Genomic DNA, 26,876 nt, shown 5'->3' with positions numbered 1-26,876 from the left:
TAAATTTTATTCAATGTGTCTTCTATTTGCAGCTCACTTAGTTGAGTCTATAGTGGGGAAAGAGGAAGGTTTAGTTCATTCAACTCTGAATTAAGAACATGGACCTAAATTGTAGGTGCCACAAGTTAATGCCATGCAGAGAATTCTATTCCTTGTCTTGATACATCACTAGTTTATATATTAGAATTATAAATTGACACTTTTTGAAACTGTCCAAAGCCTACCTGAAAGAACTATAATTAAAAATATATTTAGATTCAAGGATTAAGCTTTCCCAAAGTTGCATAATTATAAAAATAATGAGTCATTGAAATGCAAATTATGTGCCTCTTCCAAAAGCCTGTCAAATTAGAATCCTCATGGGGTTGACCTAAGTATCTGTGTGTTTGAAGGTTCCACTCTTATTTCCAGACGATATTTTTTTGTACTGGAGCAGTGCTTCTTAAACTTTAATCTGCACACAAATCATTTGGGAATGTTGTTAAAAGGTAGATTCTGATTCTGTAGGAGTTAGGCCTAAGATTCTCCTTCTAATAGGCTCTCAGGTGATTCTGATACTGCTGGTGCACAGATCACCCCTGAGTGTGGAGCGTGGAGTGTAGACCTGGACAATCCAACACGGTAAATCACATTTCTATTGAGCACTTGAAATGCATCTGGTCTGAACTGAGATATGTTTTGAGTATAAAATGTAACACAGTGTGAATTTTGAATTTTTTTAGTGCCAAAAAGACTGCCAAATATCTCAAATTTATATCAATTACATGCTGAAATGACAATGTGAACAGACTGAGTCTAAGCATTATTTTCACTCGTTTCTTTCTACTTTTTCTAATGTGGCCACTAGAAAATTTTAATATCCTATGTGGCTCGCTTTATACTTCTTATTTGGACAGTACTAATCTTAGACTAAATCACTTATTGATCTAAGAAAGGAGAATACTACATATTGGGAAGACTGTTTAATGGTAAGGAATGAAATAGATGGCAATGTGCTTACATCTTTCAATTAATCTAGGTTTTATCAAGTGAATATGTTTTCTAAAGATGACAACGGAAGATATTTACATCAAACTTCCATCACTTACCTAGAATGGTCTCATCTGTTCCAAAATGAGCCCGGTAAAAGAGGACCATCTCCAACCAGTAGACATGGTAAACGACAATAAGAATCACCACCAGCAGGACTGTGGCTCCAAAACCACACGCCAGTTCTACTGTGTATCTTGGAGCTACCACTGGAATGAATAACAAACCAGAATGAATTTCTACATGGTGATCACAGGGGCCCATCATCCCGCAAAGCTGGATTAGTCAAGAGGCTGAACCCAGCACCTGACTTACATGTTTGAATAAACAGAGATCACGTGGTGAGTTTAGACTCTATTTCATAATACTAGATTGTCTCATCCTCATTTTATTGTGTTTTGTTTCTAGCATAGAAGTTGTTTTTAGCTATCAGTTAATTTGAACTTTGATGATACACAAATTAAAACAGAATCTTAACATTGGGCAGAATTCAGAAAGCTATCTAATTAAACCCACAATCTGACCCATACATCACCTCAAAACATTTTTGAACACTGTCCTTTTACCCTCTGATTGAATCTCTGGAATGGAGTCTTAAATGTCCTACCTGGAGGAGCCCATGATACTTGGTACACTGTCATATAATTGGAATTTAGTTCCTTTTCCTTTATTTGCAAAGAGGCTTCAAAAATCCTATTTTCAGTTAGCAGAAATGGAGGGCTTCTACCTAAAACACTGAGTATGCTTGGCTCCAGAAACATCTCCCATGTCCACAGTCCTAGGATATGCACTGTTAAGACTGTACTGACTTGCAATATCTGGTTATGGGCAGATTTCCACATAATCTGTTTATTTTTATGTTACAGACACCATGTCTGATTATCTTGGAATTATAAGAAATAGAGTGAGGTAATTCTCAATTAATGTAAAGCTGGCTATTAACTTGTCAGCCCTATAAATCAAGCCTTTTAGAAACAAATCATTGGTCATGACCATCTTCCTGTCTCATTGAACACTGACCTTTCCTCATAAAAACTCAGAAAGACTTCATATCATGCCTTGATCTTTAGAGAATTTCTGGTTGGAATAGTGCTTTCCCTGTTTCAGTTTTCAAGGTCATGTTCAAATGCCATTATTTGACATATCTGATCTCTGCCTATAGAAATTTCCAGTTTTCTCTGTTAATAATTCTTTTATAGTGTTTTTATTTATATAATGTAATTTATCTTATAGGTCTGCTTCTCTACTCCCTCTCACTTACCCTAACCTGTATTCAGTTTTCCAGGTAGAGACTGTCTTTTCATCCATCCTACTTAGATATTTAAATAATTTTTACACTATACTATGTATCAGAAACTTCATTTGGTTGCTTGTGGTAACTAGCTTAAGAGTCTGAGTAAGGAACGGAACATTTCCTGAATCTGAAGCCGGAGGGCTTAAATTAGGTAATTGTTGACATGATAGTCTTATTAACATCTACTGTTGGCCACAAGCTTTGGGGAATAGAATGGTGGATAAGAGAAAAGATCTCTGTACTTTGGGGGATAATATCCTAATTCAGAGAAGTAAATAAAAAATGTCATGAATTTATCAGTTAATTTTAAGTAGTGATCAATGCCAAAAAGAAAAAGGTATGTGATAGAGGTGATCAAGGGACGAGACTGAAACAAGGGAAGTCTATTAGGCATGGTGAGAGAAATCTTCTGTGAGCACCTGGAACATTGTGGCTGCTAAGTGTTTGCTGAGATAGGCACAGAAGATGTCATTCAAAGCTGAGATCACAATGGAGCGACTCTAATTTCAAAGCGCAGATATCTTTGCTTAATATTGCCATGAGTTCAATTACTGATCATATACTGGGAGGAGAGATTCCTTTTAAAACAGTTTTCTATCCTAAGGAGAAAATGGTAATCAGTGGAATTGAATCCAAACTTTTCTAATTAAAGGGAAAATTGTAGAGTGTTGAGTTCATGATCCCAAACCCAGGTTGTTCATCCTGCTACAGGTACAGCCTGGGACATAGCAGTGTGAAATGATTATCAAGTGCTCTTGTACTTGCTTCATGAATAGTGACCCTTTAAAACAAGAAAATCCCACCAAAAGAAGTACTCTTACTGAGGATTTGCTAAGACTGATTCAGGTAGCTGGCACAAAAATTGTTGTGTCCTTGATATTTCCAAGTACATGTTATGTAAACAGTGCACTAGGGTAGGTCCCACTGTTATTTTCATTATTTGCTGAGTTATTTTGGCTCTCTAAAGTGTCCACCCAGGCAAAATGGGGGAGGAGGAGGAAAGGTCACTGGCTACACGTACCTGAAATGGATTTTTCTAACCATCAATAGAGGTCTTGCTTAATGACCAAGAGATCAATTACCCTCTTAAATTTCTAGTACATCCATTTTACTACTGTCTATTTTTTTCTAATGAGGCTTTAACTTTTGTGTCACACAATCACATGTGTCATATCTACAGACGGTATTTTGTGCAGTCGTCTTGATATCGAAGAGTTCCTAATACTACTGAACTAATTGGACTCTGAAAATAATTTCTCCATCAGCCTGATTTTCCAAGGGTCATGTGCAAGAGATGCCGTGCAAGGCTTTCACGTGGAGCTGTGCCGGTGTACAGGGAAAGGGTGACCCTCCAATCACATATTCTATCTGCTCCAGCTGCAAGCTCTGGCATTTTGATATAATGATTTGACCCCTATGCACTCTCAGACCAAAGGAGTGATGAAATTTGGCCAAACTGGATCCCTGAAATACCTCCCTCATTGATATCACTAATAATCTAACTCAGGAGATAGCCGTTTGCTTCTTGTTATTCCTGAATCCGAATTTCCTCCATTCCTTTTGCAACTCTACAGTAAAATTGTCTCCAAATCCCAAATTCCACTGAAGTTATTGTAATTGGAAACTTGCTATCCATTGAGTCCTCCAACCATATGCCACCTACTCAGATTCCAAGGAATCACAGAATCTGTGGTCGCAATCTGATAAATTTCTGGAACTTCTTGATAATTTTTGGAATGAGCAATGGCCATTTTCCTGAATTGCAAACAGAATTCTTAATTTAAATAATGGTAAACCAAAGACTTAAGATGGACTTGACCTGTAGACCCAATTGATTTGGCTATTGTAGTGTGTTAAAGTTTATGTATTTTGAATTGTGGCTTCTGTCCTTTGAGGAGTAATTGATGGTAGAGTAGTCTTCCCTACAATCTTTCAAAATTGGACAACTAGTAGCATATGAGTGTGATCTATGGGGAAAAAGGCACAGGAAAAGACTAAGCCCATGATCACTCTGGCTTTTTGCCTCAAAATACTTTTTGGGTTATGGCACAGAAAGAGAAAAGTCAAAAGAACACAGTGGTTGCACTGAATTCTAAGAAATTAGAGTTCCAGAATTTTGAGTTAGATTGGATTTAGAGGTCTGAATACCAGAGAGAAGAGAACTCTAGCAATGGAGTACAGTAGAAAAGGAATTCTATCATGGGTTCTTTGGCCAAATCAAAGCTAAGCATATTTAGGGTGGTACTTTACATGATCAGGCAAATAGCAGCTAGGAACTGCATAACACCATGAGGGCTGGAAAACAGCTCAGTTCAGACCATTTAGAGGTTAGAGACTTTATTTAGCTACAAAGACACCAAAAAAAGCTGTGCCTTAGAAGTAGGTCCAATGCAGCCCTACAGAAAAGGCAATTTATTTTTGACTATTCTAACACAGCTATGGAAGGTGACTCAAAATAAATAAATATGCAAGTGTTCATGCAAGTAAATTACCTACCTGCTAGAACAAAACTGAACACTCTAATAAAACGCAGGGATTCAGTGATACAGCATCTATAATGCCCACCATATAATAAAAAATAAGAGGATAAAGAGAAAAAAAACATGTGATCCATATTCAGAAGAAAAATCATCCAGTATAAACAGAACCAGAATTGGCAAAGATGATGTAATTGCCAGTAAGTACTTTGAAATGTCTATTAAAATGTTTGCTGAATTAAAAAAAAATAGTATCTTCACCATCATGACCCAAGAATAGGAAATATCAATATTTTAATGGAGAAATGGAATACAAAAATGAAAATATGCATTTCTGAAATTAAAAATGCTACAAATTAGACATCACAAAAGAAATGATCAGTAGACATTAGAAACTCTCCAAACCCAGATTTTAAAAGCGATGAAATAAAAATGAGAACCTCAGTGACCTGAGGGGGAACTACTGAGTTGTGTATCATAAATCTTACTGCAAGACTAAAGAAAGAGAAAAGATTAAGAGTTACAGGAAAATATGTCTGAAGAAATAAAGGCTGAAATTTTTTTTATTTAAATGAAAAATATAACTTACAGAATGAAGAAGTTTAATAAACTAAGATACATAAAAATAAAAACATACTTAAGGCTCTCATAATTTAATTGTTCAAAACAAAGTGATGAAGAGAAAACCTCAAAATCTGCCAAAGGAAAAACAAATGAGAGCTGGACACAGCAGTGCATGATTGTGATCCTGGCGACATGGGTTGCTGAGGCAGAAAGATCACACATTTGAGACCAATCTGGGAAACTTAGTGAGACCATGTCTCAAAATAAAATTAAAAAGGGCTAGGAATGTAGCTCAGGAATACAGCACCCTGAGTTCAATCCACAGCACCAAATAATAAACAAACAAACAAACAAACAAACCAATAAATAAAATGAAATATATAAAAGGAACAATAATAATAAAAAGCTACCCAATTCATATTATAAATATTATTTTGCAGGAAAAAAAATGAAGGGTACCTTTAAAGAACTGAAATACAAAAACAAAATCTTTCAACTTAAAATTATATATCTAGTGAAAATACTGACAAAAGTATCAGAACCACTGCTTACCAATATGAAAAAGAAAATTAAACTTCAATTCCTACCTCATAGCATTCATTTAAAAAGCAATAATTAGAGGTGGCTCAGGGACCTGCGCAAAAAAGTGAAACTTCATGACTGAAGTATACAAAGCTCTCTTAAGATAGAGGAAGCAATAAGCATGAAAAAAAAAAGTTAATAAAAAAATCTCATCAAAAGTAAGAGCCTCTATGCATTAAAAACACCAGTAAACAGACTGGCATGTGACAGAATGGGAAAAGTATTTGAAAAACGTGTGTGACAAAGGAGTGTTATCCAGGGCAGATAAAGAACTCCTACAACTCAATAATAAAAGCACAATTCTCCCAATTGTAAAATGGATAAAAATATTTAAACTGGCACATCACTGAAGACTTACAGATGATTAATAAGCACATGAAAATGTTCTCAGTATTTAGTCATCAGGGAAATAAAAATAAAATTATAATAAGGCACACTCACCATGAAAGCTGAAGCTAAGAAGAACACCAAATGGTGAAGATTTGCATATGCTCTGGGTGCCACTTGAGAAGAAAGGTCTATCAGTTTCTGATAAAATCAAGCCAGTATTTCTAGTCAAGGGAATTTGCCTCAGAAAAGTACAAGAAGTCCATAGAGAGACATGGATAAGAATGTTCACAGAAGCATTACTTAAAAGACCCCCAAAGTGGAAAACACCCAGATGTCCACCACCTAGAGAACAAATAAAGAAACTGCAAAACATTCTTTTGAAAAAGTATTCCTTGGCAAACAAAGGAACCAAATGACCAATAAGAACAACAGCGTGGGTGAATATCAAGAACAGTTGCTCAATGAAAGAACACTTGTACAATGGTGCATCCTGTATGGGTCTATGAACATAAAGTCCAAGAAGAGGAAAAAACAAACTTCTGAAAAAGAAACTCCAACCAGTCATCTTTCCAAGGGTGAAGGAGGTAGGGGAAGCAGGGATAAACCCATTAGGGGAAGAGCAGAACGTTACTCTCTGTGGTCATGGTTACATTCTATGTCATGATAGGGTTTTAGGCTATGCAGATATATGCATTTCTCAAAAGTTTTCAAATGATACATTTCAGTTATGCAATATCTTACTCTAGGTTTTACCAGAAAATTAAGAGCACTATAAATAAATTTTTAAATCTCCATAATGATAAGATACTTAAACATTTAGGCAATAATTTAATTGATGTCTACAATGACCTTATAAGGTATCCAAAATAAGATGCATTGATGAATGGGAAAAGAGTGAATAGATCATGAAAAACAATGATAACAAAACGTTAATGGTAGAATCTGGGTAAGGTGTATGATTACTCACTGTATAATTCTTTCAAGTCTTACATGCATTTGAAAACTTTCTTCATAAAATGTTAAAATATAAAAAAAGATGAAATAAGACATTTTCAGGGTAAAACAAAACTGAGAGGAGAGGATTTATCACCAGCAGATGTGAACCATCAGAAATATTAAATAGTTCTGCAGACTAAAATGTTACCAAGAATGCATATACTGCCAGAAATGGAAAATATGCAAATGAAGTGCTAGTTTTCTCACTTAGTTTAACTAAAAGATAATCATTTAAAGAAAAAATCATAACAATATATTATGGCATTTCATAATATATAGAAAACTAATATGTCTCATAACAACATAATGAACAGGAGAAAATAAGTGGAAGTATGCCATTATAAAGTTTTCATAAAATAAGTAAGGTAGTCAAAGCAAGAAGAACCCATATGTTCAAAATAATTATTGCAATTCTAGAGGAGAAACTAAAACCAACCAACTAAACAAATAAAAATAATTAAAAAGAGATAGAACAAATAAAAGGAAAATGGTGATAAATTAGAATTACCAATTAATCTAAAAGAAGGTAGGAAAGTGAATAAAACAAAGAATAAACAAGAGAGGTAGAGAACACAAAGTAAGATGGTAGAATTAAATAAAGCCAGTTTAAAATTGCCTGTAATGCCAGTGACTTAGGAGGCTGAGGCAGGAGGATCATGAGTTAGAGGCCAGCTTCAGAAACTTAGCAAGACCCTAAACAATTTAGCAAGACTCTGTGTCAAAATAAAAATAAAAAGGACTGGGACTTTAGCTCAGTTGTAAAGTATCCCTGGATTCAACCCCCAGTACCTAAACAAGTAATTGTATTAAAGATATATGGATTAAACATTCAAATTAAAATGCAGAAGTTATCAGGTTGGGTTAAAAAAATCCAAGACTCAATGATGCATACAGCACCATGCAAAGTATGTATTACCAATTTCCTCAGTTTTCACAGATACTTTGAGAGTTGGGTATTTGAAGGATAAGAAAAGGACCACTTGGATCAGTTCATAAACATAGCTAGCACCAGAGCCCAACCTTGAACCTAGGTATGTCTGGAATCAAAATTCATGATCCTTCCACTCAATCATACAATTTCCTCGGGTGGTTCTAAGTCAGAGAAACCCTTTCTTTGACTTTTTATCTCCACTGCTAATTTAATTACCTAAATTTAGATGATACATGGAATACTATAAATTATTTTACCAGGAGAAAATGAATATTAAGTCAATTCTAACAATTAGATCAATTTTCACATACAGCAAAATTAAAAGATCTAGAAATCCCCCCTACATCTGTATAAATCAGGTAACTAGGCTTAAGCAATGTATGGGTCAAAACAAATGAAAAAAAATTAGAAAATATTTTGTTCAGAATAATAATGCAAGTTCAACATTACTTAAATTTGGTTGAAGAACTCCCATGAGGGAAATTCATAGCTCAGAATATTTATAAAAGAAAAGAAGAATCGATGATTTCAGCTTTCATTTGAAGATGGTGGAAAAAGAGCAAATTAAGTGCAAAATAATAAAAGGAAGAAAATAATAAAGATATGAGTAAAATAAAGGAAATATCATAAAGATACATAATAGGAAAAAAATAAACACCTGTTTTTTCATTGCAAAACATGATAAAATTGGGAAACCCATATGAAATACATTGAAAGCACTACTTACTAATATCAGGAATGACAGTGGAACAGCACCAAAAATTCTGTAGACATTAAATGAGAAAATGATTCAACAAAAACAGTATGCCAATAATGTGACAACTTAGGTGTATTAGAAAAAAATTCCTTGAAAGACAAATTCCCAAAACTGCCATAAAAAGAAAAATAACAATCCCAAATTCATTACACAAAGCCAATATCACCCTGAAAGCAAAACTAGACAAAGACATACAAAAATAACCATGATTAAAAAAAAAAAAAAACTTCAGACCAATATTCTTAAGGAATATAGATACAAAAATTTCCAATAAAATACTTGTAAACAAAATACAATAGCACAGGGCTGGGGAGATAGCTCAGTCGGTAAAGTGCTTGTCTTGTAAGCACAAGGCTGTGGGTTCAGTTCCCAGCAAGACACACACACACACAAATACAATAGCACATTCAAAAGATTATACACCAAGATCAAATTAGTTTCGTTACAGGAATGAAAGGAAGGTTAAACAAATACAAACCAATAAACATGATAGAACATGTTAACAAAATTGAGGCTAAAATCACATGATAATCTCAACAGATGCAGAGAAAGCCTTTGACCCTTTGACAAAATTCAACATCTTTTCATGATAAAAACTCCATAGAAACTAGGTATAGAAGGATCTTACTTCACCATAATAAAGGCTTTGTATGACATAATCAAATCCTACACCATACAGAATGAGGGAAAAACTGAGAAGATTTATTCTAAAATCAGGAATAGGATGAGGATGTCCACTCTCACCAATCCTACTGAATATGTTACTTGAAATTTTAGCCAATGCAATGAGGCAAGAAAAAGAAAGAAAAGGGATACAAAAAGAAAATGAAGAAGTCAATTATTCCTGTTTTCGGACTCTGAAGACTCTACTAGACTTTTAGCAAAGTAGCAGGATACAAAATCAACATAAAAAATCATTATCTTTCCTAAATGCCAATCATGAATGCAAACAAATCATGAAAACAATTCCATTCACAATAGCCTTAGTAAAAATACCTAGGAATAAACCTAACCAAGAAAGTGAAATACCTTTACAATGAAAATTATGGAACATAGAAGAAAGAAATTGAAGAAGACATTAGAAGATGAAAAGTCTTCCCATATTCATGGATAGTCAGAATTAATATTGCTAAGTTGGTAAATAACAAATGCAATCTACAGATTCACTGTAATCCCCACTATAATACCAATGACATTCTTTAAGGAATGAGAACAAAAAAACCCTCAAATTCATATGGAAGAACAAATAATCCAGAATAGCCCAAGCAATTCTGAACAAAAAAAGAACAATTCTGGAAGTCTAACAATATTTAACTAAAAAATATATTGCAGAGACATAGTAACAAAAACAGCATGGTACTAGCATAAAAACAGACATATAGACCAATGGAATAGAATAAAAGATGCAGAAATAAACTCATGCAACTAAATCCTCTGATTCATGACAAAGGTGTCCAAAACAGATGTTGGAGAAAAGACAGCCTCTTTAACAAATGGTGGAGGGAAAACTGAATATCTATATGTAGAAGAATGAAAGCAAATCTCTCTCTCTCTCCTTGTACAAAAATTAATTTAAAACAAATTAAAGGACTAAATATAAGACCTAAAACTTTTAAATTGCTAAGAGAAAACACAGGGGAACCCTTCAAGATACAGAATAGTACTTCTATAGTTCAAGAAATAATAGCAAGAGTTGACAAAGGAGATTGATCAAATTTAAAAGTTCTGCACACCAAAGGAAACAACAGAATGAAGAGACAGCTTACAGAATGGGATAAAAAATCTTTGCTATATTTCCAACAGAGGATTAATATCCTGAATATATTAAGAACTTCAAAAACTTAACACACACAAAAAAAATCAAATAATCTGATCAATAAATAGGCAAATAAACCAAACAGATACTTATCAAAAGAAGATGTACAAATGGCCAACAAATATACAAAAAAAAGTTTGTTCATCATCTTTAGCCATCAGGGCAATGCAAATCAAAACTACACTGAGAATTCATCTCAAGCCAGTTAGAATGGCAATCATCAAGAATACAAATTACAATTAATGTTGGTGAGTATATGGGGGAAAAGGAACTCTATACACCGTTGGTGGAAATATAAATTAATACAGTCACTACAGAAATCAGTATGGAGGTTCCTTAAGGAGCTAGGAATGGAATCACCATATGCCCCAACTATACCACTCCTTGGTATTATCTAAAGTCAGCATACTACAGAGATGTATGCATACCCATGTTTACAGCAGCACAATTCACAACAGCCAAATGAATGGAACCAGCCTAGGTGTCCATCAACAGGTGAAAGTATAAAGAAAGTGTGATATATATATATATATATATATATATATATATATATATATATACACACAATGGAGTTCTAGTCAGTCATATATAAGAATGGAATTAGTCATTTTTAGAAAAATAGATGGAACTGCAGAGTATCATGTTAAGCTATATAAGCCAGATTCAGAAAGTCAAGGATTGTATGTTTTTCTTTTATGTGAAGTCAGAGAGGAAAAAGAGAGAGAGAGAGAGAGAGATTTCATGAAAATAGATGGGAGATCGGTAGAGGGGAGGAATGGGATCAAGGGAGGGAGGAGAAGGCAAAGGGAGCTACTGAAATTGATCAAAGTATGTTAAGTGCATGTATGAATATGCTATAATGAAACCTACTTTTCCAGATAATTGCTATGCATCAATAAAAAATAGTAGATTTTTTTAAAATACTTGAGCTAGAAATAAATACCAATTTTTATACACAAGATTTCAGATAATAGCAAAAGAAACTAGTTCTAACTTGTGGCCAAAGGTATTACAACAAATAAAAATTTTAATCAATATCCCTCATGAACAAAGACTGAGCCAAATCTTTAACATGAACAAATATTTTAACAAAGCATTACCATATCAAGTCTTAGTAATAAAGAAGAAATAAAATAAATCATGACAATATAGGGGTTTATTCAAAGACTGTGAGATTAGATGAAAAATTCAAAAACAAACACTATAAATTATCACATGGACAGACTAAAATTAAGAAAACTCATACGAATCTCTCAACAGATGGAGGTAAAAATTCAACACACTCATTAAGCAAACAAACAAAAAAAATCTCTCAGTAAACTAAAAAAAGGTTAGTCCTTCATGTAGCTAATTGTAATTTACAGAAAAACCTACAGATAACATCATATTTAATGTATAATACTGAATGTCTTCTACATTTGGGAATAAGGCAAAGATGATCACATCTCATAATTTCCTGATCAGTGTACAGAAGACCCAAAAGAAAGAAACACACAGTGAAAAATATTCAAAGGTATAAAGCATGGAAAGGAATACATAAAATTCTGTTTATTTATGGATGACATGATCTTAAGGAGTCAAAAACAAAACAAATAAACAAACAAAAGCTTCTTATTTAATCAATGCATGTGGGAAGGTCAAAAGATCAAGATCAATCGATTAACTGCACTTCTTTCTTTTATTACTGAACAATTATAAAGTGGAACTTAAGCATACTATTAGAACAGCATAAAAATCTAAATACATAGAGTTAAATTTGATAATATGTGTGCAAAACTTGTACACTCAAATACAAAAAAAGGCTGAAAGAAATTATGAAGATATAAATAAAGTGACAGATACATCATCTTCATGGATGGGAAAACCCAATATTGTTAAGTGTTCAATTCTTCCCAGAATGGTAAATATATGTAACACAGTCCCAATCAAAATTCCAGCAGGCTTTTATGTAGAAATTGGCAAGCTGATACTAAAATCTATACAGAAATCATACAGTCTCTAAAATAGTCATAAGATATATCATAAGTCATGTTAATCAAGATAAAGAGGTATTGGACTAAAGAGGCACAGATCAATAGAAAATAAGTGGAAATGCAGAAAAAGACCAGCACCTGTTGAGGCAAGTGATTGTTTTTGGGCCAACTTTCCAAAATAATTCAAGAAAAAAGGGAAATATTTTACATTTAATGCTAGAGCAACTGGCTATATGAAAAAACAAATGGTAGACTTTAACCTATACCTCACACCATAAAAACATAATTTGAAATATATCATAGGTCTAACTCTGTAAGGAAAAATCTAATCCTCCAGAGGAAAACAGGACTGTTAATACAAGACAAAGACTGATAACACAGTACTTAGAAAGCACTCACCATAAAAGAAGAAATTCATAAAATAAACATCATCAAATTTTTTAAATACTTTGTCTATCAAAGAAAAAAGGAATTCATATACTAGGTGAAAATATGTTTCATATTTGACATAAGACTTGTATTGAGAATGTTGAGTGTGTGCTCATATGTGTGTGTCCTACAACACATTAGATTAAAAAAAAAAAAAAACAATGACTGAACAACAAAGTGGGCTAAAGATTTCAAAGGACACTTCACAGAAAGGACTATTAATTAGTGACCTGTAAAGTTCATAAAAAGTATTCAGTGACATGAGTCTTTGAGAAGCACAAATTAAAAACAATGCGACCCTGCACCGAACAGAAGACAAAGTAGGCCTGAACCTTCATCATGTTGGTTTAGGATCGACTTCCTCAACAAGACTCCCAAAGCACAAGAAATCAAAGCAAGAATCAATAAATGGGGTGGACTCAAACTAAAAAGCTTTTTCTCAGCAAAGGATACAATCAATAATGTGAAAACAGAACATACAGAGTAGGAGAAAATCTTTTCTGCACACACTGCAGATAGAGCACTTATCTCCAAAATTTATAAAGAACTTACAAAACTTTACACCAAAAATACAAAGAACCCAATCAATAAATGGGCCAAGGAACTGGACAGACACTTTATAGAAGAAGACATACAAGCAATTCATAAATATAGGAAAAAGTGCTCAACATCTCTAGTAATTAGAGAAATGCAAATTAAAACAATCCTAAGATTTCATCTTACTCCAATTAGAATGGCTATTATCAAGAAAACAAACAATAATAGATGTTGGGGGAAAAGGTACACTTTTACATTGCTGGTGGGATTGCAAATTGGTGCAGCCACTCTGGAAAGCAGTGTGGAGAATCCTCAGAAAACTTGGAATGGACCCACCTTTTGATCCAGTTATCCCACTCCTTGGTTTATACCCAAAGGACTTAAAATTAGCATACTACATTAATGCAGCCACGTCAATGTTTATAGCAGCTTAATTCACAATAGCAAGATTGTGGAACCAACCTAGATACCCTTCAACAGATGAATGGATAAATAAACTGTGGTATGTATACACAATGGAATATTATTCAGTCATAAAGAACTAATATTATGGCATTTGCAAATAAATGGATGGAACTGGAGAATATCATGCTACGTGAAATAAGCCAATCCCAAAATACCAAAGGCTGAATGTTTTCCCTGATAATTAGATGATGCTATATAATGGAGGTGGGGGTATGGGGGTGAGAGAAGAATGGAGGAACTTTAGATTATGTAGAAGGAAATGAGAGGGAGTGGGGGTATGAAAATAGATGGAATGAGACAGACATCATTATCCTATGTACATGTACACGTACGAATGGTATCTACATTGTGTACAACCATAGAAATAAATGATGTACCCCATTTGTGTACAATGAATCAAAATGCAGAGTGTAAAAAATAAAAAATAAATAATTTAAAAAAATATAACCTGGAAAAATCCATTTTCCCTGAATGACATGCAGTCATTACAAAGAAGTAGATTGTAAACCTTTGGACATGATTAAATATTATTTTAAAATATAAAAAAAATGTGATACCACTACTCACTTACCAGTATGGCTAAAATTTTCAAGTTTGACAACTCCAAAGGCTAGTGAAGTAGAGCACTTGTACTGTTAGTGGAGTGTGAATTGGAAATAGGTTGGGTGGTTTCTATAAAATTAAACATACACCATTCCTCAGTCCCTAGCACTTTCCTATTAAAAACCAATGGCACTTGTCACATGTTTACATTAGTTCCATCTTCTATAACTCTTGGCTTTAGCTGCTTGATACAATTGTGCTGTCAATAAAACCTATTCCAGGTCCTCGCCCCTTCCTCTCATCATTTTCATAAAGCACACAGAATGCTTGCTAATGAATCAAAGAAGGACTCATAAATGCAAAGCATGAGTGTGAGCTCAGATGTCATATCTGAATTCTAGCTTAGCTGGCCCAGAACAGAAGCTAAATAATACAAGGCCACCACCCATCTGGTACCACTGGGTATACAGAGCTGAATGTTTTATTGTCTGACTTCCCTTTCAGGCAGATCATCTGGTCTAGTGGGTCTACATGTCTTTCCCACCCTGATGCTGTCCATGCTACATTCAGAGCTGTGGCTTCTGTGCCAGGGGAGCTACTCAAGTGGCTTTGGTGGGCAGACTTGTGCCTCCTACATAGGCCCTATGCTTTGACAATTAGTTATTTATCTTTATTTATTAATCTTCCATGATTGTTCCCCAGAATACAAGATTTAGAAGAGACCCACAAAATGCTTCAAAATTAAGAAATCTGGAGTCAAATATATTTGAAAATATCCTGCCAACAATAATCCAACCCACTTCAGATATTCATATCAAATATTATATATTAAAGACTCTATGAGGTCCTGAACTAAAATAACTTGATTGATACTGCTTAACTTCAACTATAGTGTTATTTATTTGATTATAAAAGTCATTGCCAAATAGCACTTATGAAAGTTTTGTGGAAATTATACTAAGAGCTAACGTTTACTGAGCATTTAAGATATAGGAATATATACTAGGACCTGCTCTGAGCACTTTAAAACAATCTGATGAGGTATTGGCACTCATTTGCCTACTTTAAATGTAAGGAAATTCAGGCTTTGAGAGATTCAGTGACCTTCCTAAGATAACAGAGTTAAGATGCACAGAAACCAGGATTTCAAGAGGCTGACTTATTGCAGTTCCATAATGATTCTTAGTAGTGCTCTTAGGATTTAACATTGGAGAACTGCTAATGTCATGTACTTCAGTCTTTAGGTGACTGAAGAGCAGAAGTTATGACTGATTCTGCACAAATCCAGCAGGACTTAAGAGATAAATACATTCCAGGCCTTGCCCCTTTCTTATTTGTAATGAAATGTTCAGGTGCATTCTGTTTGTTCATCAGTTAAAAAAAAAAAAAGATTTAGTCCCAGTGCAAAATGTAACAATTATGACATAGGTTTTCATTTTCATTTTTGATATAAATATTGAAAGCTTTATCAAACACTGAGATCCAGGATGTTTCTGAATGACCTAATTGCATGTGTGGTGTGATGACATCATTTCTTTCTCCCAATCACTGAAAAACATTCTGAAAAACACTGAAAGGGATTAATTGTCTGGGATACTGTATTAGGGGAGAGACCCAAAAATAATATGAGACAGTCTGTTTTAGAGCAACAGCTCACACAAGAAGGCTTTATAATTTTTATTTATTATGTAAAAATAGGATAATATTAACATGAATCATTTTTATATTTTAAGTTAAAATTTTTTTCATTTTAGCAGTTATAGTTTATGATACACTATGAAAACTACTTGAATATTGATACAAAATATGTAAAATGATAATTTTAAAATTATGTGTTTTCTGCAAATTAATATTCTATACCTTAACTACTTGTACACAATTAGATGGTGGCTGTGTTTAATTTTTATAGATAGTACTATGAATTTTCATAGATACATAATTGTCTGTTAGGCAATTTATTTGGAAAACTCTCCAAAAGCATTAGGTCATATGGTTTAATCAATTTATGAATCTTGAACTTTACTATCAATAATTTCTAAAAGCATCATTATAATTCACCATCAACATGTGACTCTACCAATTTTATTACATCTTTGGAAATTTTGGATTTTTTAAAATTTTTCACTTTTTATGATTGAATAGATATAAAACTTAGCCCATAATTGCATGGATTTTTTAGCAACATTTGGGCAGTAACGTACCAAGATTATCAGAAAAAAAATAATTTGAGTATCTTCAAGTAAATGGAAACTTCTGCTCGAGTTTTCATTCCAACTTTGATTCATTAATGTGTGTCAGAGGCTGTGCTAGCTTCAGGAGTTCTCAGTGTCTCCCATATTCCTATTCACCAGTTGTTACACCTGGGCTTCACAGATTCATCTGCCGAATGCATCCATTACCTTTCTGCTTCACCTTGGCTGCTCTGTCAACTTCCCCTTTGGCATTTCTAGCATGACAGACATAGTTGCGCTTGAGATCCTCAGGGGTAACTTTCTTGATGCTCAAAATCTGAGTTCTTGTTTCATCTTCTGTTTTAGTATAACTTACACTAGACACAAGGAAAAGAAAACCAAAGCATTCGTGAGACTCGGGAACCATTACGCTCTGTGTGAATCAGACCAATAAGCACCCACAGAGCCCCCACCCAGGTGACGGCAAACAGAATGCTGATGGGCAGTACTACTTGTAATGCAGTGATCATAAAAGCAGAAGAGCTAGATATCAACAGCTCTCTACCATCTATACTGCACACTATCCTAACATCTAAATCAAATTCCAATGCTAGCTTCTTGCGAGAGCTTCTTCTTCAAAGTCAACTGTCTCCTTTACTCAAACTTCTGAGGCAGGATGCTATAATGATTTAGAAAGAATCTTCTGGGACCAGACCTATTTGGGTTTTGATCCGGGTTTTGTCATTTAGTGCTATAAACTCTGTGCAGTGTGGCTAATCTTTCCATGCCCTGTGTGAAGAGAAAGGTAGTAATTCTTACACACTATCTGAATTCATTTAGTAAAGAATTCTTAATGCTTAAGTGTTAGAAAAATGCTTAATAAATGTCATCGAAGACAATTATTCTTATCCTACAGTAATAGGTGCTATACTGTGGTGATTCCAAAAGCTTGGATTCTGAACACAGATGGAATATTTGGGTGAAGATACTGAAACCTCATGTTTAAATCCAAACAGATAAAGGAAGGATCTGCTCAGAGCAGAAAACTTTGTGAAAATAAATGTCCAAACCTCAGTAAATGAAAGATCAAATATTTTGGGTCTACGATCAAGATTTAAAATCCCTTTGAACTGCATTGCTTTAAGAGGAAAAATATGAATCTCCTATAGCAACTGCCATTCAGGTTCTCCTTTGGATGAAGCTTACTGTCTGTCAGTCAGGAAAATTTGGTGAAGGGCTCTGATTGGTTTAGTCCAAACTTAACTCCCCTGCTATTCTGAATACTGAGAAAGTGTTTCAATAGCAGCAAGGAGGAGCAGCATGACTTCATTGCTATTCATTCGTTATTATTATGGAGATGGGAAACAGGATGTTCAGAATTCTTGAAATGATCAATAATAACACTCCCTTGGAGCCTCCAGCCACATCTTTCATCAATTCCTTCTGCAAAAAAATAGTTCAATTTCAGGAAGCTCCTTTTGTGCCTTTCAATATGCTCTGCTTCTCTAACCTCCAGGCCTTTGTGCAGGATGTTCCTTTTACTAGGAACATTCTTTTCATTTCTTTAACTAGATAATTTCTATTCATCCTTCAAATATTGATTTTGGTACTATATCATCTGAGAAGCATTACCTAATCTCCTTAAACTGAATGAATCCCCTATTAAATTTTCCTATAACATCCAATGCATCTCAGTCACTGTATTTATCACATTATATTGAAAATATTGCTCTATCACTGTTACTTCTACAGTACCTGCTGTGAAGTAGAAGTTTTATGATTTTGCACAAAATTTGAACTAACTGTTAGGAAAAAAAATAGCTTTAGAATTCTAGAAATCAAGTGGCTTAAGGTCTATTTGCACATAGGTGATAAAGCTTAAGGTCTTGGAACTACTTTGTCACATAGTTGATCAGCTAATCTCATTGCTAGCTGCAGTGAACAAATTGCTCTTTGGCAATGGTATATTTCATTTACAGAGAAGTCTTCTGTCTTCAAAGACCCATACATTTCTCTTTTCCATCTCCCTTAAAAATATCAGGTAAATTTAAGAATAAAATGATCCAGGTTGTTATTTTATGAGTGAGTTATTTTGTTACCAATTCACTTTTAAAATAAAACTTAATGAACATATATTTATCTATTCAATATTTTTAAAGTAATTATCAAGTATGTGGGGAGAGAAAGACAGGGTATGCATACTCACTGCAATACAAGAACTAAACCATAATTATCTGAGGCACAAAATAGGCATATACTCCAGGATTGAGAAAAAGAACACAACTACTTTCATGTATACTCAATCCTATTTTGTAAGCTTTTCATTCATGTAGAATGTATATTCCATCTATTTCCAAATGAGATCATAAATGTATGAATCTTATAGGGCTTAAGAAGCAGTAATGGTGCATGTTCTACTAGCAAACTATGATGAAGATCTTAGTCTCAAAACATTCTAAATCAATTCTTGGGTAGTAGGTGGTCCATGGATTGCAAGTCTAGTAGCCCTGCTTTGAGATGTAACATTAAAGATATGAAAATCCTGCTAATATTTGTTAGTTATAGGAAAAAATGAGAATTTTTGCTTTCATTAACTTATATAAATCAAAGGGCCTTTGACTGACTGACAAAGGTGAATCGCCCCTTCCATGCCCTCATGATACCTTTCATTAATGGTTATGTCAATAGTGATGTCATCAGGTTTCTTCCCATCAATGGTCCACCAAACCTCATTGTGAGAGTCCTTAAGGAATGTAAAAAAGACTTTACAGGGGATGAGTAGCTCCTCTCCTTTTAAAAAAAAAGAAAAAAGAAAAAAAGGTTAGCAGATGAAGTTAATCTGTGTTAACCTATCATTTCTCAACTTTTACATAACTATATTGGTCTAATTCTAATTCTCTAGTTGTCTACCATAATGCAATGTACCATACTTTATTACAAATACAAACAAATAAAAAAGAAGACAAAACCAATAAAGGAAGATTAACGACTTTATATAAAATTAGTAGAATGCCCACATTTAATACAATCTAAATATTTTTTAAATAACACTGTTCATTCAAAGGTTCTGGTAATACCTTTCTAGTCTTAAACCTCTATGAACTGCTCCTATCTTCTGTTATTTCTCTCATAAACAAAGGATGATTGCAGATCTTTGGTGGTTGTCCAAGGAAGATGGAATGATTCCATCACTGCAGAGAATTTACTAAGAATCCCTCATCTTGAAATTGTCAAGAAATTGGAGTACATTCATTAAACTTAAAGTCAATTAAAAAATAGAAGTTCTAAGTTATCCTTCTAAGATGGAATATGAGATTAGGGAGAACACCACACAGAGAGAAAAGTAGTTAGCGGCAGCAGCAGCTATATACACACTGAGAATTTTGTACAAGTGGCTGTGCTATAAGTTTTTATACCAATTAATGTTATTTAATCTTGAGTAAATACTCATGTTTTACAAAAGCAAAAACTGAATCTTAAAGACAGTTATAGTTTGGATCTTAAATCCCCCCCAAAACTTTTGGGAGGTGGTGGAACCTTTAGGGGGCGGAGCCTAGATGGAAGCAGCAGGTCGTTGGAGGCTTGCCCTTGAAGGGTACATGAGGACTGATGCCCTCCCTTTGCCTCCTGGCATCACCCAGTGAAAAGTTTTGCTTCACTACACATTTACCTCCATGATGTTCTGTCTCATCAGAAGCCCAGAAACAAGAGAGCCAGCTCTCCATAAACTGAAACCTCTGAACCTGAGCCAAAATAAACCAATTCTCCTTTAAAGTTATTTCAGGTATTATGTCACAGCAATAGAAAGCTCCCTAACACATAAATTTAAAGAACATTTCTAGATCAGATTATTGAAAAGTATTAGACCAGAATTTGACCTAGACTGCAATTCCCATCTTAGCTTGCTAAGAATAATACTGTGTTATGCCTGGCTTCCTGACTACTTTCACTCTCAAAAAGTGTCCAGGTTTAGAGGATAGGTTATCTGGTCACCCTGATTTGTACTTAGGTTTATCTAAACTAGTCATCATTTTCTATTCTCCCTTCTAATGCATGATTCTTAGATCTTTATCCTCCAGTTTCCTAGATTAATATTTCACTAAGAAAGGTAAAATGAACATCAAATCCAAAACTGTTTTTGTAAACATGATATTCTAAGTAGACGAAACATATTTCAGTGATTAGTAGGAGATTACCCTGATGGTGGGAATAATGTTCATATTACTATATAAAGTCAAAGCTAATTCTAGGAAATTAAGTTTATTTAAGGTTGGCAGATCCTTTAGTGTAATCTCTATTTTTTATAAGGCAAACAATTTCTGCAAACTCATTTTAATTCTTTTTTGGTATTGCTGTTTGCCACTCATGCTGATTGTAGGCTATATTATCTTTAGCACATGTTATACACATTCTCTTTCATATTACATCTGGAATGTATTTCTTGTAAAGGATACAATATAGAAAATGCTAAGTTTTTATACATTTTCTATTCATTTAACTGTGGGAAACTTTGAGTCAGAAGGACATAAATTATTTTTTATTTGGTCAATTAAAAGTGATTTTTGTCTAGCAGAAAAAAATTATAAAAATAGGAGACCCAGAGAGCCATAGTAAACATTCTGTGATGTTTTTGAATATAGGTGTATTAATTCTATCAATTTATATCTATGATAGCCACAGTCCTGACTCTGAGCTCCACCCTCTGCCTTTTTATAGTGGAGCAGAAGCTTGAAGGAGGTCTTGCATTCCTGTTGCAGCTTTGGTAAGCCAAAGCCTTGTGCAAAGTCAAGTTTGATTCACAGAAAAATCACTAATCTGCAGAGGAAGACTGCTAGCAGAAGAAGGGAGCAGATGCTGAGAGAGAAGCAAAGATTCCCGGAGCTGTCCTTGAGATCAGTGAAGTAGCTGATCCCCAGAGCTGCCAACATTTCAGTTCAAATTCCTGTACTTCTTTACAATAGCCCTTTATTGTCTTAAACTAACTTGAGTTTCATTTTATTTCTTGTAATTAAGAGAATCTCAATGAATTTCAGAGGCACAGCTATAATTACCTGGTTCTTTCTCATAGACCACACGATCATTGGGTGAATAGATCTGTGGGGGTATTGCATCTTTTGGAGAGCCTGTGATGGAAAACAAAATACAGAAAAAAAGAGAGATGATGTTAAATCCCGTATCCTTATTCCAAAATCCATGAGGCCTTTCCCAGTTTCCTGGCAGAGTTTGTCAATTCTAAAAAAGGAACATAGTCTAATATGAACTCAATTACTGCACTTCATTCACTTAAAACAAGCAAAGTGTAACGTAATAGGAAATATGTATTTGGTCTCTGTTACCAATTCCTGATGCAGCATTCCTAACATCAATGTAATTTTTTTACAGTTGATGGGTAACATGAACATCATTTGTCTTTGTCTCCAGTTATTTGATGTTAGTCCCAGTTAGACCCAAGAACTTGTAAGTCTCTTGGTATCTTTGGAGTGATAAGTATCTTTTTGTATGTTAGTGTGATGACTGATGGTATGGATCCCTAGATAACTTCAGAGTGAGAGCTGGTTTCAGCCATGATTAAAGGGCTGAAACTTTCAGCCCCAAACTCCCAACCTGTGGGAAGGGGACAGGCTGGAGATTGAATTAATCACTGATGGCAATGATTAAGTCTATCATGTCTATGCAATGGAACATCCATAAAATTCCTAAGCAGTGGGATTTTGAGAGCCACCTGCTCTCAAATGGATTGGTGAATACATCCCTATATGAGGATGGAAAGTGGATGGTGTACCTGAATACAATGGGGACAGAGTCTCCTTTGCTCAGGATCCTTTTAGATTTTTGCCCTTTATACTTCTTTATCTGGATGTTTATTTGAATCCTTTATAATATCTTTTTAAATAAACTAGTAAATTTAAGTAAAGAGATTACTGTGAGCCATTATAGTAAAAGAGGATGTTGTAGGAATACTCAGTACATAAGCAAGTAGGACAATAGCGTGGGTGACCTGGGCACACACTGCTTGCAACTGGTATCTGAAGAGGGATTGGGGCAGTCCTGAGGGACTGAACCTTAACCTGTGGGGTCTGTCCTAGCTCCAAGTAGTTAGTATCAAACCGAATTAAATTGTAGAAAGCACAGATGGTGTCCACAGAGAATTGGAGAATTGCTTGGTGTGGAAAATTCACACGTTTGGTTACAGAAGGGTTGTGGGCATAGAAAACAGGTTTTCCTTTACAAAGAAACAAACAACACATATTGAGTTTTCTTCATTTTCAAGATAGAAGGTTTAAACAGTGTTCTTGACTTCCAAAGCTTACATGAGATAGACTTGCATACGACATTATAATTAACTGCTCTCATATTTTCATTATTTCTTCTCTATTTCCCTTTCTTTTTGAGATGCCAAATTAATTTTAGCTCAAAAATATGACATGATAGTAGTATATCTTTTAAATTTATAATCCATGGTTATTAGTTATGATTATTATCTAAATATTTCTCCTCAAAATGCTCAGTACCTAATATAGGACTTGGTTAAATAATATAATATGAATGCAAAGATCAATGAAAAATTAAAAAAAAAACAATTTTAATGACAGCCCATATGTCTAATGATACTGAATTATCAGATAAATATTGGAATTACTGCTTTTAGAATTGTCTATGTTCATAAGTTGAGAGAAAAATACTTCGGAAGTGCTTTTTAGGGTTTTAAAGATTTAGTGGCCAGATTCTAATCCTGACCGTGTCAGATGATAACTCTATGAACCTGAATTTTTATTTAATCTTTGAAAAGTAAATTTTCCTTAACTCAAGACAAATAAAAATTACCTCAGAGTTTCAGTTTGACAAATAAATTATCTCTAGCAATATATAATAAATACTCAATGCTTTGCAGCTTTAAAAAACGAGTTTGTGTTGCTTCAACGTTAGGAACCATTCCACTCCTCTTTGTCAAATTTTATATCTATAATCAGAGTGACCAAGTACACCTGTTAACTTCTAAAAATGGACATATTCAAGTAGATGTATTAGAAACAACTGCTGAGATGAATATGTGCTTAGATAATTGATTCATCTGACTTCTAAAATCCTCTCATGCTAGATTGTAAATTTAGTCTTTTTTTTTCTCGTGAATTAATCCCAAACTCAGCATTATTTTCAAAAGTAAACAAAGGAGAAGTGATCACAAAACTATTTGATTTGAATTTTACTTGCACTATGTTAAAACCTTCTTTTTTCTAATTTACAGTGAATCTGGTGTCAGACTAACAGACAAAGCCCTGAGCACTGACTTGGGATTTAGAATTAGTTGTTCTACTACATGGAGCATCAAAACAGGTTATTTCCGGTTGCTGGAATGCAGTGTTAACATTTAGTACACTATCATTTTAAACACAGTAGATGCTGTGGTATTTAGGGCTTAACTCTAAAAGCCACATATCATGACACTAGTTCTCTTGATCTCTGGGTTTGATAGGAGTCTTGACTCTGCCTAGGCGTTGTTCATTCTATTTCCCTTTTTCTTACCCACTATTCTCTCAGAGAAAAATAATGGTTGAACACTGCTAGCAAACACCCACAGCAACAGTACTTTCAATAAGTAGAAAGACACAGTTTACTTAATCCAAATAAAATACTTTTTTGATATGACATTAATATCATTCAATGAGTCTCCACTTCTTGCCTGGAACTGAGTCTGCACATATGTATGTTATTTCTAATGTTCTCAGTTATTTGGAGGGCTAGGTAGGCTTAATCCTAGAACATAGACTAGGAGACTGAAATCTTGACCAAAACAGAATCATGTGACTATTAACCAGAAGTGATATAATTTAAACACCAATCTGTCAGACACTCTTTCATTCCCATATGCTTTTACTTCATTCATTCACATATTCAGTCAACCAACAGTTATTGGATGCTTACAGTGCACATGGAAATGCAAGCAGTGAACAAAAGAAGTCTTTTATCTATTGAATGTAATAAATGATTAAGAACCAAAACAAGATTATTGCATTTGTTGTGTGTACTCAACCAAAGTCATGCTTACCTACCACCTTTACAGTCAGAGACCTGGTGAGACGGAAGGTGCGTCCATTTTCTGGATATGTGACAACACATGTGTAATTCCCATTATTTGAAATCAAGGGAATGAGAAAGCTCAAGTTCATGTCTTCAGGTAATACATTATTAAAATTCTGTATTTTATAACAACCCTGGAAGAAGAAAAGGTGTTACTCGTTATATACATGTTTGGAAAATGAATGAACACATACACACTCACATCTAATTTTGCACAGAGCATCCAAATATCTATGCTACACTTTTTACAAACATGTTTTGGTCAAGTATCTGGATGGTGTTTCTGCAAGAACATATAAAAGAAATGTTCTTAACTTTTCTGCAAAAGAGAAATAAAAATACTAAACTGAGATATGATTTCAAAAGCATAGGTTTCCTATCTCAGGATCCAGCTTTCAAATTCTCAGAGTCTCATGTTTACAGTAAAGCAAAGTTAAGGTTTTAAAAAATGATTAAGAAAATTTGAACAATTACAAGTCCTGCTGTAGAGAACAATTATAAATTTTTACAACTTTTCAGTGATTATATTAATTCAGGAATCTAGCCATTGTTATCTGATAAACTACACTTCAAATTAGGTGTCTGATTTTGGCCTTCTTTGTCTGCAGAATCGTTACATCAATCATTTCCAAACATTTTTATTTTTCTGCTCTTTTATCCCATTTTCACAACTGACCATCACTGACTCCAGAATCCAAAAATCAAAAGCTTTTTTCATCAGCCTCATCAAAATCTAAGAGTTTATTTCTGCTCCTAACTCATATTTTCATATAGCTCAGTTCATGGTTAAATACTGAGATTGTACTAACTCATACAAAATAACCAGAGTCCTACCTTCTATCTCTGAGTCTCAAGGATATTGTTTTTATTTTTTATTTTACTGAAAACATCAATATATCCTCTGTGGCAGAAAAACATGATGAATATTTACTTTTCAAAAAACTTTTTGTTTTTCTTTTAAGTGTCAATAATTCATGAATGATAAAAAGGATTAGGTTATCTCTAAGGCCCTTTAGATCTTTACATTCTGAGAATCTATTACTCACATGTGTTCAATTTCCTGTACTCACATATTTAATTCTTGTATGCTTGAGGTTTTCTTCCTTCAATTACTGGAGCATGTATTTTGAAATATGGCAGTTGCCCTAAGAGGCACATTTTGTAATTCTGTGTCACAGGAAATGTGTCTTTTAAGGATAGCCCTGAACTTTTGCTTCAAGGAGAAGATCATCAAGAGGGAGCTGATGATGTCCACTCAGGTAAACTTTTGACATTGCAGTTTCTCCTGTCTGACTAAGCAGTGCTCCTGGACACTTGTCACATCAGCAGATTTTAATACCCTGAGGTTACACACAAAGTATAAAATAGCCACAAAGAACCACATTCTTATAACGAGTTTATGTCATATTTGGTTTAAATTGAGTTTAGAACTCTATTGGATTTTTGTGGCACCTTTCATTTAAACAGTTGAAAGATATTTTTCTCCCTCATTTGTTAGCTTAGCTGTTCTTAAATCCCTGTGAAGTAGACAGATCAGACTGAATATGCTCCAGTTTTACAGAGAGGAAAAAAAAAAATGAGACAGACAGATAAAGAGATCTCATAGATAGCACAGTACAGAGCTGAAACCCAGCTGAAAAAGGTCTTTCACGGGTTTCTTAACTAAGAATGAGCAACTCTTCCCAGCAGTGAGTTGATGCTGTAAAGATTATACTGAAACATGCACTTAACATGTATTGTATTATCTCATTCTTTTCCCAAAAAAGTTAGCAGTGCTCTTATCTCTATTTTATAAATGAGGAAACAGGGTCTGTGAGTTATGACAGTCAATGTCATAGCACTGGGTCAAAACCCAAACTATGTGTTTCAGTTGTAAATCAAAATGTATTTGTTTCAAAGCCTT

General features: G+C 34.1%; 1 protein-coding gene across 3 annotated transcripts in view; it reads right to left on the bottom strand.

Annotated features, from left to right (window-relative positions):
• Positions 1 to 26,876, bottom strand: part of Il1rap (interleukin 1 receptor accessory protein) — a 134,209-nt gene that overhangs the window by 16,198 nt on the left and 91,135 nt on the right. For all 3 annotated transcript variants that reach the window (XR_007110193.1, XM_047564108.1, XM_047564109.1), the window contains exons 5-9: positions 24,942 to 25,107; positions 21,946 to 22,017; positions 19,558 to 19,684; positions 17,123 to 17,271; positions 1,089 to 1,238 (exon numbers count right to left, since the gene is read on the bottom strand). Coding sequence is in view for 2 of the 3 variants with exons in the window: in XM_047564108.1 (XP_047420064.1) it covers positions 1,089 to 1,238; positions 17,123 to 17,271; positions 19,558 to 19,684; positions 21,946 to 22,017; positions 24,942 to 25,107 (664 nt within the window). In the remaining variant the exon portion in view is untranslated. The remainder of the gene's footprint in view (positions 1 to 1,088; positions 1,239 to 17,122; positions 17,272 to 19,557; positions 19,685 to 21,945; positions 22,018 to 24,941; positions 25,108 to 26,876) is intronic.

Source organism: Sciurus carolinensis, chromosome 9 (assembly GCF_902686445.1).
Source record: "Sciurus carolinensis chromosome 9, mSciCar1.2, whole genome shotgun sequence".
NCBI classification, from domain to species: Eukaryota; Metazoa; Chordata; class Mammalia; order Rodentia; family Sciuridae; genus Sciurus; species Sciurus carolinensis.
The sequence above is the reverse complement of the archived record's forward strand: the minus strand, read 5'-3'. Positions and strand labels throughout refer to the sequence as shown.